This window comes from Bufo bufo, chromosome 1, assembly GCF_905171765.1.
Source record: "Bufo bufo chromosome 1, aBufBuf1.1, whole genome shotgun sequence".
NCBI lineage: Eukaryota > Metazoa > Chordata > Amphibia > Anura > Bufonidae > Bufo > Bufo bufo.
The window spans coordinates 63,143,021-63,163,370 of NC_053389.1; the positions used below are offsets into that span (position 1 = coordinate 63,143,021).

The 20,350-nt window shown below is 45.7% G+C and overlaps 1 protein-coding gene across 3 annotated transcripts in view; it reads left to right on the forward strand.

The window, feature by feature from the left end:
• Positions 1 to 20,350, forward strand: part of POU2F3 (POU class 2 homeobox 3) — a 116,830-nt gene that overhangs the window by 85,703 nt on the left and 10,777 nt on the right. For all 3 annotated transcript variants that reach the window (XM_040425159.1, XM_040425151.1, XM_040425167.1), the window contains 3 exons: positions 15,789 to 15,865; positions 18,094 to 18,270; positions 19,003 to 19,144. In XM_040425159.1, the coding sequence (XP_040281093.1) occupies positions 15,789 to 15,865; positions 18,094 to 18,270; positions 19,003 to 19,144 (396 nt within the window). The remainder of the gene's footprint in view (positions 1 to 15,788; positions 15,866 to 18,093; positions 18,271 to 19,002; positions 19,145 to 20,350) is intronic.

Sequence of the window (20,350 nt, forward strand, 5' to 3'; positions counted from 1 at the left end):
TCAATCTCTTGGCCTCAGAAAGGTAGGTCAGATTCTTGTGGTCCGTCAGGATGAGAACCGGAACCACCGAACCCTCGAGCAAGTGCCTCCATTCTTTAAGGGCCTGCACGATGGCCAATAACTCCCTGTCACCAATCTGATAGTTGCACTCCGCGGAAGACAGTTTCCGGGAGTAAAACCCACAAGGAAGCAGAGGACCCTCTGGTGTTCTACGCTGAGACAGAAGGGCGCCTACTCCCGTCTCAGACGCGTCCACCTCGAGGACAAAGGGCAACCCAGGGTTGGGATGCGACAGAATCGGAGCCGACACAAAGGCGGACTTTAGGGCCTCAAAAGCTCGGATGGCCTCGAGCGGCCAGACCTGGGAATTAATGCCCTTCCTGGTCAGATCCGTGAGAGGCTTGGCCAGCATGGAAAAGTCCCTGATGAACTTCCGATAATAATTGGCGAAGCCCAAAAAGCGCTGCAGGGAACGAAGACCACTGGGCTGGGGCCACTGTAAGACAGCCGAAACCTTCTCAGGATCCATGGAGAACCCCTCAGCGGAAATGATGTAACCTAAGAAGGTTACCTGGGATCGGTGAAATTCGCATTTCTCAAGCTTACCGAACAGCTTGTTCTCTCGTAACCGTTGCAACACTCGTCTGACATCCAGAATGTGGGCCTCCATGGATTCAGAATATACCAAGATGTCATCCAAATAGACTACCACACACTGCTGCAACAGGTCACGGAAAACATCGTTGATGAATTCCTGAAAGACTGCGGGCGCATTGCACAACCCAAAGGGCATAACCAAGGATTCGTAATGACCGGTCCTGGTGTTAAACGCGGTCTTCCACTCATCGCCCGCCTTGATCCTTACCAGGTTATATGCCGCCCTCAGGTCGAGTTTGGTAAAGACTGTGGCCCCTTTAAGGCGATCGAACAGCTCGGAAATCAAGGGTATCGGGTAAGCGTTCTTGATCGTGATGCGATTGAGACCCCTGTAATCGATGCAAGGCCTCAACTCACCGCCCTTCTTTTTCACAAAGAAAAATCCAGCCCCTGCCGGGGACGAAGATTTGCGAATGTGTCCGCGTGAAAGCGCCTCCCTCACGTACTCCTCCATGGCCTCATTCTCCGCTACCGACAGTGGATAGACTTTGCCACGAGGAGGAACGGCACCAGATTGTAACTCTATGGCACAATCGTATGGGCGGTGCGGAGGTAGGGCAACCGCGCGCACCTTATCGAATACATCCCGGTACTCCTCGTATTCAGGAGGCAACAGAGAGTCCGAGGAAGTACACAGCAACTTGACAGACCCATGGATGCAACTAGCCCCACACTGCGGTGACCACGAGAGGATCTCGACCGATCTCCAATCGAAAGTCGGATTATGCTTCTGGAGCCAGGGGTACCCCAAGACCACCGAGTAGTGTGGAGACGAAATAACCTGGAGGCAGACCGACTCTCTGTGAACGGCACCAATGGCTATCCCCACTGGAAGGGTCTCATGAGTCACGTGTGGCGGCAGAAGGGGTCTGCCGTCTATCGCCTCAAGAGCCAGTGGGGAACCTCGAGCCTGCAGAGGAATGGAATTGGCGGCAGCGAACACACTATCAATGAACAAACCACCAGCACCAGAGTCCACCAACGCCTGGGTCGTCACCGAGCCCCCGACCCAGGAGAGGACAACAGTGATCAGTGGTTTGTCAACACGGGAAACCGGGGACGAGGAGACTCCACCCAAGATCTGCCCCCGACAGGATCTCAGGGTACGAGCGTTTCCCGGACGGTTCGGACATGCCAACCGAAAATGCCCACCGAGACCACAGTACATGCATCGGCCCTCGCGTCTCCGGAGTGTCCTCTCCCCCTCGGACAGGCGAGCAAACCCCAGCTGCATGGGTTCACCCCCAGACAAGTCATCCCCAGGAGGCGTGGGAGGAGAGGGAGGCACGGGTGGGACAGCAAACGTAGGCACCAATCTGTTAGGAGACCTCCGCAGGTTCTCCTTAAAGGAAGGTCTCTCCCTGAGTCTGGTGTCAATCAAAATCAGGAAAGAAATAAGAGACTCGAGCTCAACTGGTAGGTCCTTAGCTGCAACCTCATCCTTCAAGGCATCCGAGAGACCATGAGAGAAAGCAGCGACCAGAGCCTCATTATTCCAGCCCACCTCTGCTGCCAGGGTACGAAACTCAATGGCGTATTCAGCTACGGATCGTGAACCCTGTCTGATGGACATAAGGAGCTTCGCAGCAGAGGCAGCACGAGCCGGCACATCGAATACCTTCCGAAGAGAAGCAACAAAACCGGAAAACTCGGCAACCACTGGATTGTTGTTCTCCCATAAAGGGCTGGCCCAGGCCAAGGCCTTGTCCGAGAGCAGCGAGATCAAGAAGCCCACCTTTGATCTCTCAGTAGGAAAGGCATGTGGCAGCAACTCAAAATAAATGCCCACCTGGTTAAGGAAACCTCGGCACTGAGTTGGCTCTCCCCCAAAGCGCTGTGGAAGAGGGGCAGAACCGGTCATACCCCGAAACACCGCAGGCGCAACAACAGGTGTCGGGGTAGACTCTGGCGCAACAACCGGAGCGGCAGTAGGAGCGAGCCCAGGAGCGACAACCGACCCATCGGCAACGGGAGCGAAATGAGCCGTGCGTTCAAGCAGGGTTTGCAACGCCACAGCGAACCGACCCAACAGGTGATCCTGCTGATCAAGTCTGGCAACCAGCGTGGGTAGCGAGGATGGCCCTGTACCGTCAGAATTCATGGCTTGGTCCTAATGTCACGGAACCATGAACCAGACGTACAACAAGAGATAAGTGAAAATAAGAAGGCTTTATTGAAAATAAAGCTGTAAAGCAAAAGTCCAAACGGATGGTGAAACCGAGCAGAGTCTTTGCGAAGCCAGAGGTCAGGAACCAGAAGGGTAGTCAGACGAAGCCAGGATCAGGAACCAGCAGGGTAGTCAGACGAAGCCAGGATCAGGAACCAGCAGGGTAGTCAGACGAAGCCAGGATCAGGAACCAGCAGGGTAGTCAGACGAAGCCAGGATCAGGAACCAGAAGCAGCAGCAGTCTTAGAAGCATGTGAACACAAGAGGACCAAGCAAGGAACTGAAGCCACAGACCTCCTATATATATGAGCTAGGCATCCAGCTCCTCCCAGGGGAAGGAGGAGCCGCAGGGTGGAAGGCTACAAGAAACCCAGGACCCAAGATGGCCGCCAGCACATGTCAAACGAAGGAGAGCAGCAAGCAGGTAAGACCATGACAGTTCTGTACAGCGGCATAAGCACTTCACTCTTTCTACTGCTTATACCTCTCCCTATACATCCAAGCATTCTGCTGGCATTTCGTGCTGCTCTATTACATTGTCTTCCCACCTTTAAGTCTTCTGAAATAATTACTCCTAAATCCCTTTCCTCAGATACTGAGGTCAGGACTGTGTCAAATATTCTATATTCTGCCCTTGGGTTTTTACGCCCCAGGTGCATTATCTTGCACTTATCCACATTAAATTTCAGTTTCCAGAGTTCTGACCATTCTTCTAGTTTTCCTAAATCCTTTTCCATTTGGCGTTTCCCTCCAGGAACATCAACCCTGTTACATATCTTTGTGTCATCAGCAAAAAGACAAACCTTACCAGCGAGGCCTTTTGCAATATCACTTATGAAGATATTAAACAAAATTGGTCCCAGTACAGATCCCTGTGGAACCCCACTGGTAACATGACCTTGTTTTGAATGTTCTCCATTGACTACCACCCTCTGTTGTCTGTCACTCAGCCACTGCCTAATCCACTCAACAATATGGGAGTCCATGCTCAATGACTACAGTTTATTGATAAGTCTTCTATGTGGGACAGTGTCAAAAGCCTTACTAAAGTCTAGATATGCGATGTCTACTGCACCTCCACCGTCTATTATTTTATTCACCCAGTCAAAAAAATCTATAAGATTTGTTTGACATGATCTCCCTGAAGTAAACCCATGTTGTTTTTCATCTTGCAATCCATGGGATTTTTGATGTTCCACAATCCTATCCTACCTGAGAAGAGTCCTGGTTATTCATGGATTCCTGCTCTCCCTGCCCACCTGCTGATGGCTGACAGTCTTCTACCTAGTTTTCTCCCTTTCTCTCTAGGAGAGAACTGCCAACCATCAGCAGACGGTGAGAGAGCAGGAGATTATGAATAACCAGGACTCTTCTCAGGTAGATTTGACTCTTTTCAAGGCCTGGGCTGCAATGATTATGATGCTGGTTCTCGGCAACCACTTACTTTTAGCTCATGAGTGACACACCACTGACATCAGCATTTCTGTCACAAAGTTATGATGTCCTCCCTCAGTGAGGTCAGCATAAAGTTGATGACAGGTTCCCTTTAAATTAAACGCTCACCTTCATACAACTCAATGAGGTATATATGCCTATAATGTGCCTAAAGCTAGAGGGTGGGGAACATGAAAACAGTATAATACTTGATGCAGAAGGTAATTAAAAGTACTCACATCTGCGTATGCTGCACGGGGCTTAGTATCTGTCATGCATAAGGCGGCTGTAGCTGTCAAATAAACATCTGTGATAGGCAGACATTAATAGTTGAAAGTTGGGTTAATATGGCTGCTCTGCCAATGCACACAGACTCACTAAATATTTATTGAAACTATACAAACATTTTTCTGGCACGCAAAAAAAATAATATTATATATCAAGAATATGCAACGAGTTGTGAAAAGGATAATCTCAAGATTTGTATACTTCTCATATCAGCTTAAAGGTCCTCTGTCAGCAGATTTGTACCTATGAAACTGGCTGACCTGTTACATGTGCGCTTGGCAGCTGAAGGCATCTGGGTTGCTCCCATGTTCATATGTGCTCTTATGGCTGAGAAAAATGATTTTTTTTATTATATTTAAATGATCCTCTAGGAGCAACGGGGGCGTTGCTGTTACACCTACAGGCTCAGCTCTCTCTGCAACTGCTGCACACTCTGCACTGTGGTTGACAGGACCAGGCGGTGTAAATGTCATCACACCAGGCCCTGTAAATCAAAGTGGAGAGGAAGCAGCAGAATTTTCTATATTTCTGCATAAAATTGACCTAAAACTACACCAGATTTTCACGGAAGTCCTAAAAGTAGATAACCAAACTAATGAGTCAAAAATATTAGACTTCGTCATTTATTTATTGAGGAAAATTATCCAATATCACATTTCTGTGAGTGGCAAAAGTATGTGAACTTTTAGGATTAGCAGGTAATCTGAAGGTGAAATTAGTGTCAGGTGTTTTCAATCAATGGGATAACAATCAGGTGTGAGTGGGTGACCTGTTTCATTTTAAAAGCAGGGATCTACCAAAGTCTGATCTTTACAACGCATGTTTGTGTTAGTGTATTATGGCATGAACAAAAGAGATTTCTGAGGACCTCAGAAGAAGACTTGTTGATGCTCATCAGGCTAGAAAGGTTTACAAAACCATCTCTAAAGAGTGTGGACTCCACCGAAACTCAAAACTGTTATCCTCCCCAAGAGTGGTCGACCAACAAAGATCATACCAGGTGCAAGCCGTGTAATAGTCCGCCAGGTTACAAAGGAACCCAAGGTAACTTCTAAGGGATTAAAAGCCTTTTTCACATTATCCACATCAGGAGGACACTGAACAACAACAGTGTGCATGACAGGATTGCATGGAGGAAGCTACAGCCCTCCAAAAAGAACACTGCTGTCCATCTGCAGTTTGTTAAAGATCACCTGTACAAGCCAGAAAGCTATTGGAACAATGTTTTTTTTTTATGGAGGATACCAAAATTAAACTTTTTGGTTTAAATGAGAAGCATTATGTTTGGAGAAAAGAAAAAAACACTGCATTCCAGCATAAAAACCTCATACCATATGTGAAGCATGGTGGTATATCATGGTTTGAGCCTGTTTTGCTATATCTGGCCCAGGACAGCTTGGGTTGAAACTGTTTTGCATGGAGGAATGGACTAAAATTCCTCACAGCCGATGTGCAGGACTAAGCTACAATTACCGGAAACGTTTAGTTGCAGATACTGAAACCAAAGGTTCACATACTTTTGCCACTCACAGATATGTGATACTAGATCATTTTCCCCCCCAAAAAAAAGACCAAATCTATCAGTTTTAATTTGTTTGATTTTGTAAACTTTTATCTACTTTTAGGACTGATGTAGTTTTAGATTATATTTATGCAGAAATTTTGAAGGGTCAACAAACTTTCAAGCACCACTGTGCTTCTTTAAGGGTACTTTCACACTAGCGTTTTTCTTTTCCGGTATTGAGTTCCGTCCTAGGGGCTCAATACCAGAAAAGAACTGATCAGTTTCATCCCTATGCATTCTGAATGGAGAGCAATCTGTTCAGTATGCATCAGGATGTCTTCAGTTCAGTTATTTTCTCCGTCCAAAATTCCGGAACACTTGCCAAAATGCCGGATCCGGCATTATTTTACATTGAAATGTATTAATGCCGAGTCCAGCCCTAAGTGTGCGCAGACCTTTAAAAATGTGAAAAAGATAAATACCGGATCCGTTTTTCTGGATGACAACCGGAGAGACTGATCCGGAATTGCAATACATTTGTGAGACGGATCCGCATCCGGATCCGTCTATAAATGGTATCAGTTTGCATACAGATTGCAGGATCCGGAAGGCAGTTCCGGCGACGGAACTGCCTGCCGGAATCCAGCGACGCTAGTGTGAAAGTACCCTTAGTCATACAGGTGTTACGCCAAAGCATGGTCTGATGTGATAACTACAAATAGCGGAAACCATATGAAAGGATCACTACCCACTTATGGTGGTTGAAGATCTGTATGCAACCATTTCAGAGCCTCCACTGCAAATTCCATCATATTTCATGGGAAATATTTCAGGCAGAGTGTCGTGGCTTCTCTGAATGATGATCTCTATTGGTACATAAATTGGTTTGCACTAGAACTAAGGCTGGTAGTGGCTTTTTTTATTTTTATTTACATATAGCAAGGTTTCCCTTAAAGGGGTTGTCCCACAAAAATATTCTAAATTTTTCAAACCAGCACCTGGATCTGAATACTTTTGTAATTGTAATTAAAAATGTTGTATACCCACTGAGCTAGTCAATAAAATGGGTGTATAGCGCCACCCTACTGAGGTGGTCACACATGCTCAGTTTGAATCTTCAACTGTCACTAGCCGTATCTTCTGTTAGAAGATATGGCAGTTACAGGGAAAAAGTTACAGCAGAAAAGACACTCCCCCTGAGCTGTGGTAGGGAAAGAGCTACAGGAAAAAGGCTGTGCCCCTCATAGGATACGCCCCCTGAGCTGCTAGCCTGAAATAAATCTAGAAAACAATTGCAACAATAAATGGGGAGATCTATGGATCCATGTGTGGTACAGGGCTGGTTCTAGCTTTGTTAGGAAGAGATTATCTTGTACTATATGATGTCTGATTTTCATTTGTACATCAAACATTGCATAACCCCTTTAATAACTGGAGCTGACATATTATCTACTACTACTACTACTACATACAGTCCTGATCAAAAGTTTAAGAGCACTTGAAAAATGGCAAAAAAATCACATTTAGCATGGCTGGATCTTAACAAGGTTCCAAGTAGAGCTTTACGATGCAACAAGAAGAAATGGGAGTGAGACAAAACATTTTTTGAGCATTTAATTTAATGAAAAAGGCAAAAAAACTCTCCCTTTTTGAACGTGGTCGGGTTGTTTAACTGCATAAGCAGGGTCTCTCACAGCGCGCCATCGCTGCTGAGGTGGGACGCAGTAAGACAGTCATTTGGAATTTCTTAAATTCTTAAATGATCCTGAGGGTTATGGAACAAAAAAGTCAAGTGGAAGACCCAAAAAAATTTAATCAGCACTGAGCCGGAGGATCCAATTGGCTGTCCGTCAAGACACTGGACGATCCTCGACCCAAATTAAGGCCCCCACTGGTGCTGACTGCAGCCCCATAACCATCAGACGGCATCTGAGACTGAAGGGCTTCAAAAACAAAAAACGTCTTCAAAGACCTCGTCTCCTTGAACACCACAGAACTGCTCTTTTGGACTTTGCAAGAAAGCACCAAACACATGGGACATTCAAAAGGTGGAAGAAAGTTTTATTCTCTGATGAGAAAAAATGTAACCTTGATGGTCCTGATGGTTTCCAACGTTACTGGCATGACAAGCAGATCCCACCTGAGATGTTTTCTACGCGCCACAGTGGAGGGGGCGCCATAATGGTCTGGGGTGCTTTTTCCTTCAGTGGAACAATGGAGCTTCAGGAAGTGCAGGGGCGTCAAACGGCCGCTGGCTATGTCCAGATGTTGCAGAGAGCATTCCTCATGACTGAGGGCCCTCGTCTGTGTGGTAACGACTGGGTTTTTCAACAGGACAACGCTACAGTACACAATGCCCGCAGGACAAGGGACTTCTTCTAGGAGAATAACATCACTCTTTTGGCCCATCCTGCGTGTTCCCCCTGATCTAAATCCAATTGAGAACCTTTGCGGATGGATGGCAAGGGAAGTTTACAAAAATGGACAACAGTTCCAGACAATAGATGGCCTTCGTGCGGCAATCTTCACCACTTGGAGAAATGTTCCCACTCACCTCATGGAAAAGCTTGCATCAAGCATGCCGAAACAAATTTTTTAAGTGATAAACAATAACGGCGGAGCTACTCATTACTGAGTTCATGTTTGGAAGTTGGAAGTGTTTCTGTTTTGGGGGGGTTTAGTTTTTTTTTGGAGGTGTGGTCCTAAACTTTTGATCAGCTGAAAAACAGCCTGTTTCAGTTTATTCGTTGTTTTCATTAAATTGAATGCTCAAAAAATGTTTTGTCTCACTCCCATTTCTTCTTGTTGCATGTTGAAGCTCTACTTGGAACCTTGTTAAGATCCAGTCATGCTAAATATGATTTTTTGCCATTTTTCAAGTGGTCTTAAACTTTTGATCAGGACTGTATTACCCAACTACTGGAGCTGACATAATAATTAAGCCAAGCTCAGGCATGAAGGTGCACATTTACATTGCAAATGTCTTCACTATATTCAAGTGAATAGGTTTTTCCCATTCACATCTTCCAGGAGATGATACTACTGCAATCATTTTAGGGTGAGATGCTATAAATGAAAATGCAAAGCAATGCTACCTTTCCTACCCATTGGCTTGAATGAGGACAAAAGGAAATATAGTAAAACTGTACTCTAACGACTGTCCTAAAATCAAGGCTAGAACCTGTTTTTATGGGAATTCCCACAAACGTTGCACTTCGAGCTGTTATCCTCCTCTTTGTGCTGTTGTCACCCTCGGGGCAGTGGTCAGCACTATGGGAGGCATAGCAATCTGGGCAAACACTTTCCAGTAGAAGGGAGACAGGGGGCTTTCTGTATGCCTGGAGCAAGCTCTCGGTTACTGATGTAATGTCATGTGAATTGTATATTTAGAAGAGAACATTATTTTTTTTTATTGTGCTTTCAGTTATGGTATATCTTGTGTATGTATTGTGTTATTAGAGTACTTTCGCACTAGCGTTTTTCTTTTCCGGCGCTGAGTTCCGTCCAAGGGGCTCAAATCCGGAAAAGAACTGATCAGTTTTATCCCCATGCGTTCAGGATGCATCCAGTTCAGTCTTTTTTACTGATCAGGCTTTTCTGAAAACCGTAGCATGTTGTATTTTTTACCTCCGGCCAAAAATCCGGAACACTTTGACTGAACGCCAGATCCGGCATTTTTCCCATTGACTTGCATTAATGCCGGATCCGGCGCCGTGTGTTCCGTCAAACCGGATCCGGCTTTTGCATGTTTAACCCGAAAAATGTGCAAAAAAAAGTCTATAAATGGCGGATCCGTTTTTTCCAATGTATTTTTTCATTGTGATCAGAATCCTGATTAGGATTCAAATGTAATCCGTTTTCACACGTTTTTCCGGATCCGGCGGGCAGTTCCGGAGACGGAATTGCCTGCCGGATTCAAACAAACTTAGTGTGAAAGTACCCGTAGCTTACGTGATTGCTGATGTGTGTGCAAAACATAGATGCATCATATGACTAATGTCTAGTCTACATATATCACCCTATGTCTATACATATATATATACAGTATACACAGATTGTCATAAATACCATCTGTCATCTTTTCTCTATATATACAGTATACTTGGATTGTCATACATACCGCCTGCCATATTTCCTGACCTCAATAATCAAATTCATAATTTCCTGGAACAATTGTCCCAATGTTTTCTAAGTAGACAGAAGAAAACAAAGTCTTGAGACCTGGCTATCTAATTTAAAAAAAGGAGTGAGCTCTAAATATAATAAAATGTGTATGAGAGTAGCTGCAGTCCTGAACTGCCAAAATTGGTGGTTTGGCCAACTTTCGTCTAATGTGTATGGCCGCCTTTAGAAGGGGCAAATACCTGAAATCTAACACACGGAGGGTCCTCCATTTCCAAGATGTCTTCCTGGTAAACTGGTAAGTGCATAAATATGAACTCACATAGGTTTGACCTCAAACCCTACAGAGGGCTACCATAGAGGGCTGCCACTTTTTTTTTTTGTGGTCAGTGTTTTGTATTGCAAAACTTAAAAAAAACTTAGTAGAACATGAGGATTAGGAAAGTTAGTGAAATTTTCTAAGGAGGTAATCAATATGTAATTCTTGGAAAAATAATTTTAAGAATTGACAGCTTTGGGCCTCATGCACACAACCATAGCAGGTCCGTGCGGGGGGGCAATATACGGGCACCAGCCATTTGTGCACCATAAGACAGATGCGGACCCATTCACTTGAATGGGTCTGCAATCCGGAAAGATGCGGTGCGGAACGGAGGCGCAGAAGCCCACAAAGTGCTTCTGTGGGTTTTCTGTCTGTGCTCGCGCACTGCAAAAAAGTAGTGCATGCACTACTTTTTTGCAGTGCGGATTGCGGACGCCATTCAAGTGAATGGGTTTGAGTCCGCAGACCGAGGGCGCATGGTTGGTGCCCATGCATAGAGGACCGTAATTTGCGATCCATAGCACGGGCATGGCCTGCACACGGTCTTGTGCATGAGGTCTAACAGTACCAAATAAGATATATTTTTAAAATTAACCATAGTTTTTGTCCCATGACATACATATTGGCTAGAAATATTCCTGAAAGAGGCATGAATGCACCCTGCGTACAGATATTTTGCCAATATGAAGACTGAATGTAGAGCACATGGCAGCATAGTGCCATCTACTGGAGACTTGTGGCGTAGCAAGTCACTTGACTAGAGTGTTACACACAGGAGACAGGATCTCCCTGAATTCATCTTCTCTACCCAATGACAGTATCGTCCATGCTCTGTCATTTATTCTAAACTTTTCGATGAGCAGAAAGCAAGAACTATTTGTATATTTTATCAATACAATTTGCCTAGTTCTGAAAGTCTAAGGCAAGGATCAGCAACCTCCGGCACACCAGCTGTGGTGAAACTACAACTCCCAGCATGCAGAATTTCTGGTCTGTTCTCAGATCTCCCAAAGAAGTGAATGGAGCATGCTGGGAGTTATAGTTACACAACAGCTGGAGTGCCTGAAGTTGCTGATCCCTAGTCTAAGGAATCTCCTGGTCTTCACACCTAAATGAAGGGGTATTCCGGTTAAAGCATGTTCTTCCCCATCCAATGGAGAGGGAATCTGTTAGACTGGTAGGGGTCTGAATGCCGAGACCTCCACCGGTCATGAGAGTAGGGGACCTTGGTGGTGGTATCGCTGATGGAGGAATAGTGTAGTCAGGAATGGAGATGAGGGTCATCCCCAGGAGAGTAATAAAAAAATTACAGACCAGATGGGAGTGTAGTCAGCAATGTAACCGGGAACAACAGGTACCAGGCAATGTAACCGGGAACAACAGGTACCAGGCAATGTAACCGGGAACAACAGGTACCAGGCAATGTAACCGGGAACAACAGGTACCAGGCAATGTAACCGGGAACAACAGGTACCAGGCAATGTAACCGGGAACAACAGGTACCAGGCAATGTAACCGGGAACAACAGGTACCAGGCAATGTAACCGGGAACAACAGGTACCAGGCAGTGTAACCGGGAACAACAGGTACCAGGCAATGTAACCGGGAACAACAGGTACCAGGCAATGTAACCGGGAACAACAGGTACCAGGCAATGTAACCGGGAACAACAGGTACCAGGCAATGTAACCGGGAACAACAGGTACCAGGCAATGTAACCGGGAACAACAGGTACCAGGCAATGTAACCGGGAACAACAGGTACCAGGCAGTGTAACCGAGAACAACAGGTACCAGGCAATGTAACCGAGAACAACAGGTACCAGGCAGTGTAACCGAGAACAACAGGTACCAGGCAATGTAACCGGGAACAACAGGTACCAGGCAACGTAACCGGGAACAACAGGTACCAGGCAATGTAACCGGGAACAACAGGTACCAGGCAATGTAACCGGGAACAACAGGTTCCAGGCAATGTAACCGGGAACAACAGGTTCCAGGCAATGTAACCGGGAACAACAGGTACCAGGCAGTGTAACCGAGAACAAAAGGTACCAGGCAGTGTAACCGAGAACAACAGGTACCAGGCAATGTAACCGGGAACAACAGGTACCAGGCAATGTAACCGGGAACAACAGGTACCAGGCAGTGTAACCGGGAACAACAGGTACCAGGCAATGTAACCAGGAACAACAGGTACCAGGCAGAGAGTCCAAAAGAAAAAAAAGTTGGTGCCGGTTAGAACAAAAGCCGAGTTCAGAATCCAGAGCAAATTCAGGAGTCAAATGCAGTAGTAAAAACACATGAACGAAAGGACATGATGAACCTTAAAGGAATTGTCTCATTTCAGCAAGTAGCATTTATCATGTAGAGAAAGTTAATACAAGGCACTTACTAATGTATTGTGATTGTCCATATTCCCTCCCTTGTTGGCTTGATTCATTTCCATCACATTATACACTGCTCGTTTCCAGGGGTTATGACCACCCTGCAGTCTAGCACCGGTGGTCGTGCTTGCACACAGTCGGAAAAGGAGCCGACCTTTCTTGTGGTCAGGACTGTGGAGTACACATAGGCTGAAGCACGGCTATTCAGGTTGAGGCCACAATTTTCTGCCGCAGGTCTGTACGCTGATTAGCCTCATTCAATGGGACTGATCAGCGTATGGCTGCCCACCACTGCCTCAGGAACTGCTGCATAGTAGAGCACTGAAAAAAGAAGCCTCGATCATTGGTGCAGTGCCTGGTGGTCAGAATTGAGGTGCTTTTTCACACTCAATTGTTGGAATCAGCAAAAAAAACTGTGAGTGAACAAAGTTTTACACAAAAAAAGTTAGAAAAATAAGGCTACTTTCACACTAGAATTTGGTGCGGATCCGTCATGGATTTGCACAGAGAGATCCGTTCAGATAATACAACCGCATGCATCCGTTCAGAACAGATCTGTTTGTATTATCTTTAACATAGCCAAGACGGATTCGTCTTGAACACCTTTGAAAGTCAATGGGGGGCGGATCCGTTTTCTATTGTGCCAGTGAAAACGGATCCGTCCCCATTGACTTACATTGTGTGTGAGGACGGATCAGTTTGCCTCCGCATCGTCAGGTGGACACCAAAACGCTGCAAGCAGCGTTTTGGTGTCTGCCTCCAGAGCGGAATGGAGGCAGAACGGAGGAAAACTGATGCATTCTGAGCGGATCGTTTTCCATTCAGAATGCATTAAGGGCAAAACTGATCCGCTTTGGACCACTTGTAAGAGCCCTGAACGGATCTCACAAACGGAAAGCCAAAACGCCAGTGTGAAAGTAGCTTATGTCGTCTATAAAAATATTCTAAATCAACACAAACACAGATAAACATATAATAAACATGAAGTTATTAACTTATACACATAAAAAACAAATCCTCAGAAGAACAAACATCACTAGCAAATTGCAAATGTAAAGTGGCAAGGACATTGTAATAATTTAACATCGTGTTTTGGGTGGCTGCCAGATGTGTTCTGCTCAGCCATCAGATACCTTTACCTGGGATAACAAAAACTCTGCACACAATTCGGGGACAGGGGAAATAAATGGTAATATAGTAACATAGTTTGTAAGGCTAAAAAAAGAGACATCTGTCCATCCAGTTCGGCCTGTTATCCTGCAAGTTGATTCAGAGGAAGGCAAAAAAAAACATGAGGGAGAAGCCAATTTTCCTTATTTTATGGGAAAAAATTCCTTCCCGACTCCAATCAGGGAATTCAGAATAACTCCCTGGATCAACGACCCCTCTCTAGTAGCTATAGCCTGTAATATTATTAAGCTCCAGAAATACATCCAGGCCCCTCTTGAATTCCTTTATTGTACTCACCTTCACCACCTCCTCAGGCAGAGAGTTCCATAGTCTCACTGCTCTTACCGTAAAGAATCCTTTTCTATGTTTGTGTACAAACCTTCTTTCCTCCAGACGCAGAGGATGTCCCCTCGTCACAGTCACAGTCCTGGGGATACATTGATGATGGAAGACAGGGGCGTAGCTAAAGGCTCATGGGCCCTGGTGCAAGAGTTCAGCTTCGGCCCCCCACTTCCCTCAGTGCTTTTTGGCCAGGGGCAGGGGAGCACATAGCCTTCGTGCTGCCAGAGGCAAAAATTGACCCCCCCCCCCCCCCCCCATTCCAAATTCTTGACCCTAACCCCTTCCCTCCAGCCATAGGTGTAACTTGACCAGCATGCAGTTTCTAAAAGATCAGTGTCTTTTTATGCAACACAAGGGTCTTGGGGCCCTCTTAGGCTCCTGGGCCCGGTAGCGACTGCTACCTCTGCGCCCCCTATAGCTACACCCCTGATGGTAGAGATCTCTGTACTGACCCCTGATATATTTATACATAGTAATTAGATCTCCCCTCAGTTGTCTTTTTTCTAAAGTGAATAACCCTAATGTTGATAATCTTTCAGGGTACTGTAGTCCCCCTAATTCCAGTTATTACTTTAGTTGCCCTCCTCTGGACCCTCTCCAGCTCTGCCATGTCTGCCTTGTTCACAGGAGCCCAGAACTGTACACAGTACTCCATGTGCGGTCTGAATAGTGATGTGTAAAGTGGTAGGACTATGTTCTCATCACGGGCATCTATGCCCCTTTCGATGCAACACCATTATTTTATTGGGCTTGGCAGCAGCTGCCTGACGATGGTTTCTACAGTTCAGTTTGCTGTTTACTAAAATTCCTAGGTCCTTTTTCATGTCAGTGTTACCCAGTGTTTTACCATTTAGTATGTACGGATGACTTGCATTATTCCTTCCCATGTGCATAACCTTACAATCTCATCTGCCACTTCTCTGCCCAAGCCTCTAATCTATCCAGATCCATCTGTAGCAGTGTACTGTCCTCTGTAGTATACATACAGTACACTGTCCTCTGTAGTATATACATACAGTACACTGTCCTCTGTAGTATATACATACAGTATACTGTCCTCTGTAGTATATACATACAGTATATTGTCCTCTTCTGTGTTCATTACTTTACACAGTTTAGTTTCATCTGTAAAAATTAATATTTTACTGTGCGAGCCTTCTACAAGATCATTAATAAAAATAATTGGTAGAAAATTTACTCCAGCTGAATCCCAGTGCTTACAACGTCAGTAATACAACTGGTCCATGTGGGCTTCCCCTATTGGAGTGACATGACTTGTAGTTTTATTTTTTAGAACATGGTAGAGCTTTAATAATTTATACTGTTCTTGCATACATTTTTTTGTAGCTTTTGAACACATGAAAAAAATGATTGACCGTAATTCTTACATCTTTAGGTCTTCTGCAACAAAATCTCATTGCATTGCCTCATCAGCAAGGTGGATCTCAAGCTGGAATGGGGTTGGCCTCCCAGGTAGGACAATATACTATTATGATGTTAGAGCCGCAAGGCTGAAATGTTCCTGGAGGCGATGTTCAGAGAGCATTTATAATGGAAAATTGGAAGTCCCTAAAGAACTAAAATATAGACGAGAACATGTATTATCATAATCTGTAAAATTCAGGATAAACAAGAAGTAAAGCACAGTACAAGAGTGAGCATGTACAGAAATGTTAAAAGTTGCTACATTCAACATGTTTAATGAAGTTTATAATTTGTTCAAACTGTGCTTATCAGCCGGCTGCAAGCACCAGGACCGGCCACCCCACCCCCTCGGTCAGTGATCTCCATATGAGCTGCATATAGTGAATGGAATAAACCAACAACGTTATCATTACAGTGATCAGCCATAACATTAGCACCACCTCCACCTGCCTAAGATTGTGTAGGTCCCACTTGTGCTGCCAATACAGCTCTGGCATGGACTCCACAAGACCCTTCAAGGTGTCTTGTGGTATCTGGCACCAAGACGTTAGCGGCAGAAGCTGGAGAATCTTGTTTTCTCCAGCACATCCCACAGATGATTGACTAGACTGAGATCTTGGGAATTTGGAGGCCAAATCATTATCTTGAACTCTTTTCATGTTCCACAAACTATTCCTGAACTATTTTTGCAGTGTGGCCTCTGCAAGCCTTCCTTATTCCCATAATGCATCCCGGTGCCATCTCTTCTCCACATGCACCCAGCCATCCACATGAATTAAAATGATATGTGATTCATCACACAAGACCACTTTCTTCCATTGCTCTAGTCCAGTTTTGATGCCCGCATGCAGGGGTGGATTGGGAACTTACAGAGGCCCTGGAAAAAAAACCTAAAAGTGGCCCCATGTTGTAGGTGGGTCCAAATTGACAGAAGATTGGATAAAACAAGTAGGCAGGGACAACAGAAGTAGGCAGGGCCTGCAATACTGTAGTGCAGCACAGAATATCGCCCCAGAAGAACCAAATACCACAGGGCGGCACAAAGTACTGCCGTCCCAACCACAGTATTCAGCTGTATCACTGTTGAGTTCAGGAGGTCACCCATGGCTGTTGAGCATCAGATCATTATGTACCTGGCCTGCGCCATCAAGACAGCTTGAGAGGCCCTCTGGCCATTGGCCCACCAGGAAATTTTCCTGTAGGGTCTATGGCTAATCCGCCCCTGCCCACGTGCCCACTGTAAGGTGCTTTTAGTAGTGTCCATGTGTCAGTATGGGCACGCTGACCATTCTGCAGCAATGTAGCCCTATACACAGTAAGCCATGATGCCCTGTGACACCCTTCCATCATAGCCAGAAGTAATGTTTTCAGCAATTTGTGCTGCAGTAGCTCTTCTGTGGGATCGGACCAGATGGGCTAGCCTACATGCATCAATAAGCCTTAGGCAACCAAAACCCTGTCACCATTCATCCTCCTTAGGCCACTTATGGTAAGTGGAAACCACTACATACTGGGAATATCTCACAAGACCGACCATTTTGGAGATGCTCTGACCAAGTCATTTAGCCATCACAAGTTGCTCAGACCCTTACACACTTGCTTCCAACACTTCAGTTCATTTGCTGCTTAATATATCCCAACCATTGACAGGAGCCACTGTCACCAGATAATCAGTGTCAGTGGCGTAGCTAGAAATCACTGGCCCCCACAGCATATTTTTGAATGGGGCCCCCCCGTCCCCCAGTAATTTTTTCGCAACCCCTTCCTTTCATGCCGCCCCCATTCCTGTGGCTAGTAAAGATCGCTCTCTCAGACCAGGCCCGGCAGCTGTTCCATCGTTTTATACGCTGTCTATACTGTCACTGTATATCATTTCATTGTGTAATACTGTTGAGGGGGCCCTGACCAAATCTTTTAGTCCTCCTCCTCCTGGATGGGCCCCTTCGGGGTCAGGGCCCTAAAGCAGCCGCTTCCCCTATAGTTACGCCCCTGATCAGTGTTATGCACGTTATCTGTCGGTGTTTTTTTATGGCTGATATGTATATATAAATCCATCCTAAGCTATCAGGTACAGGTTAAGTGAACACACAAGTCAAGTCTTCCCAAATCCATAAGGACAATTGTGATTCTCTAGGACCCTGCCGACAGAAAGGGCCTCCTACTGCTGAAGCATCTATATGACATGAGCCTGGCCTCTCATCAATATAACCTTATCATGTCTCATTCTGTAATTAGAAAGAACTTTACTAACTTTATTATTTACTGACATCTAACAGGCTGTTGGGCGTCCAGGTCTCCCCGGTTCTTCTATGGAGCCTCATTTGGAAATAGCACAACACCTACATGCCCCAAAACACATATCTGTGGCCACGGATGAGCCCAGCGACTTGGAAGAACTGGAAAAGTTTGCCAAAACTTTCAAGCAGAGAAGGATAAAGCTTGGATTTACGCAGGTAAGAAACGTGCTGTGTGCACATAAGTAGGCCACTTTCACACAGTCGTGATTTCCATCAGCAACCGGGAGCCAAAACCAGGAGTGATACCTACACGGATATAAGACTTAGGGCTCATGCAGATGAGCGTGCTGGCTCAGCGCCCTTATCGCGGACCATAAACGTGCACTCCGTATCCGGGATGCGGATCCATTGACTTGAATGGGTTCGAATCTGCAGGATACGACCGAAGATAGGACTTCACCTATGTTTTAGAAGTATGGAGGCCCACACAAGCACTACAAAGCACTTCCGAGGGATTTCAGGTCCGTGCCTCCGCACCGCAAAAGATAGAACATGTCTTATCTCTTGCCTTAGGCCTCCTGCACACGGTCCGCAAAACGGGGTTCCGTTGGTCCGTGATCCGTGACCGTTTTTTCGTCCGTGGGTCTTCCTTGATTTTTGGAGGATCCACGGACATGAAAAAAAAGTCGTTTTGGTGTCCGCCTGGCTGTGCGGAGCCAAATGGATCCGTTTGACGTTGACACAATATGGTGCAATTGCAAACGGATCCGTCCCCCATTGACTTTCAATGTAAAGTCATGAGTTAATATACCATAGGATCGGAGTTTTCTCCAATCCGATGGTATATTTTAACTTGAAGCGTTACGGACTTTACGGACTGCAAACTACATACGGCCTTAAGAAAACACACGACAATGGGTGACGGCTACCACAATCTCTTTCTTTCAGGGTGATGTCGGATTGGCCATGGGAAAACACTATGGGAATGATTTCAGCCAAACAACAATATCACGATTTGAAGCCCTAAACCTGAGCTTCAAGAACATGTGCAAGCTGAAACCTCTGCTGGAGAAGTGGTTGAGTGACGCAGGTGAGGGTCATATGGCGGGTCCTGCCCGCAGCGGAATGTATACAGCATCAGTTCTAGCTTTTTATATGATTTCAGCAAGGATATGCATAATATGCAGGCTGCATCTACCTCCAGCCGCTGATTGACAGATTTCTCCCTACTACTACTGTCTACAGGGAGACATTTGTAAAGTAGTGGCCGGAGGACATGGCACGTTTTTAAAAACCAGGGGGGAAGGTTTTTTTTTTTAAGTCAGTTTTCTTTGAGTCTGTTTTGGCGTACATTGTTAAATCTGGCAAATCTTTAAAGGGGTTTTCCAAGTTTTTCATACTGATGACCTGCTTGAGAAGGCACTGGCGCTCAAAGTAGCACCGCAGTCTTCTCGCAGCTTAGCCTAGGTCAATTTCATTGGTCACGTGGCCTGGGAGCAGCTCAGACCCCATTATAGTAAATGAGGCTGAGCCGCGATACCAAGCACAGCCACTATACAATGTACGGCGCTGTGCTTGGTGAGCAGGGAGAAGGCCACGGCGCCAGGGGCGTAGCTATAGGGGAAGCAGGGGAAGCGGCTGCTTTGGGGCCCTGACCCAGAAGGAGCCCATCCAGGAGGAGGAGGACTAAAAGATTTGGTCAGGGCCCCCTCAACAGTATTACACAATGAAATGATATACAGTGGCAGTATAGACCGTGTAGGAAACGGATGGAACAGCTGCCGGGCCTGGTCTGAGAGAGCGATCTTTACTAGCCACAGGAATGGGGGCGGCATGAAAGGAAGGGGTTGCGAAAAAAATACTGGGGGAGGGGGGCCCCATTCAAAAATTTGCTGTGGGGCCCAGTCATTACTAGCTACGCCACTGCATGGCAGCTACTGTGAGTGCCGGTGCCTTCTCAAACAGCTGATCGGCGTGGGTCCTGGTCGTCAAACCCTCACTGACCAGATACTCATGATCAATCCAGAGGATTGGTCAACAGTATAAAAATCTTGGAAAACCACTTTAAACTTAACACGGATAATAAGAAACATTACTTTTCTGCACCCCCCCCTTACTGGAGTAGCTCTGGTACTTTTTTTGCAATTTTTTTGCAATTTTTTTTAAGGTCCCAGTCATAAATCTGGAGTGAAACTCATTAACATAACTAACCATGCCTACTTTCCCATCCACTTTTCAAAACTGTGGTGTAAAAAATTCAAAAAGACACCAAAATTTTGCATGTGTCCTCAAAAAG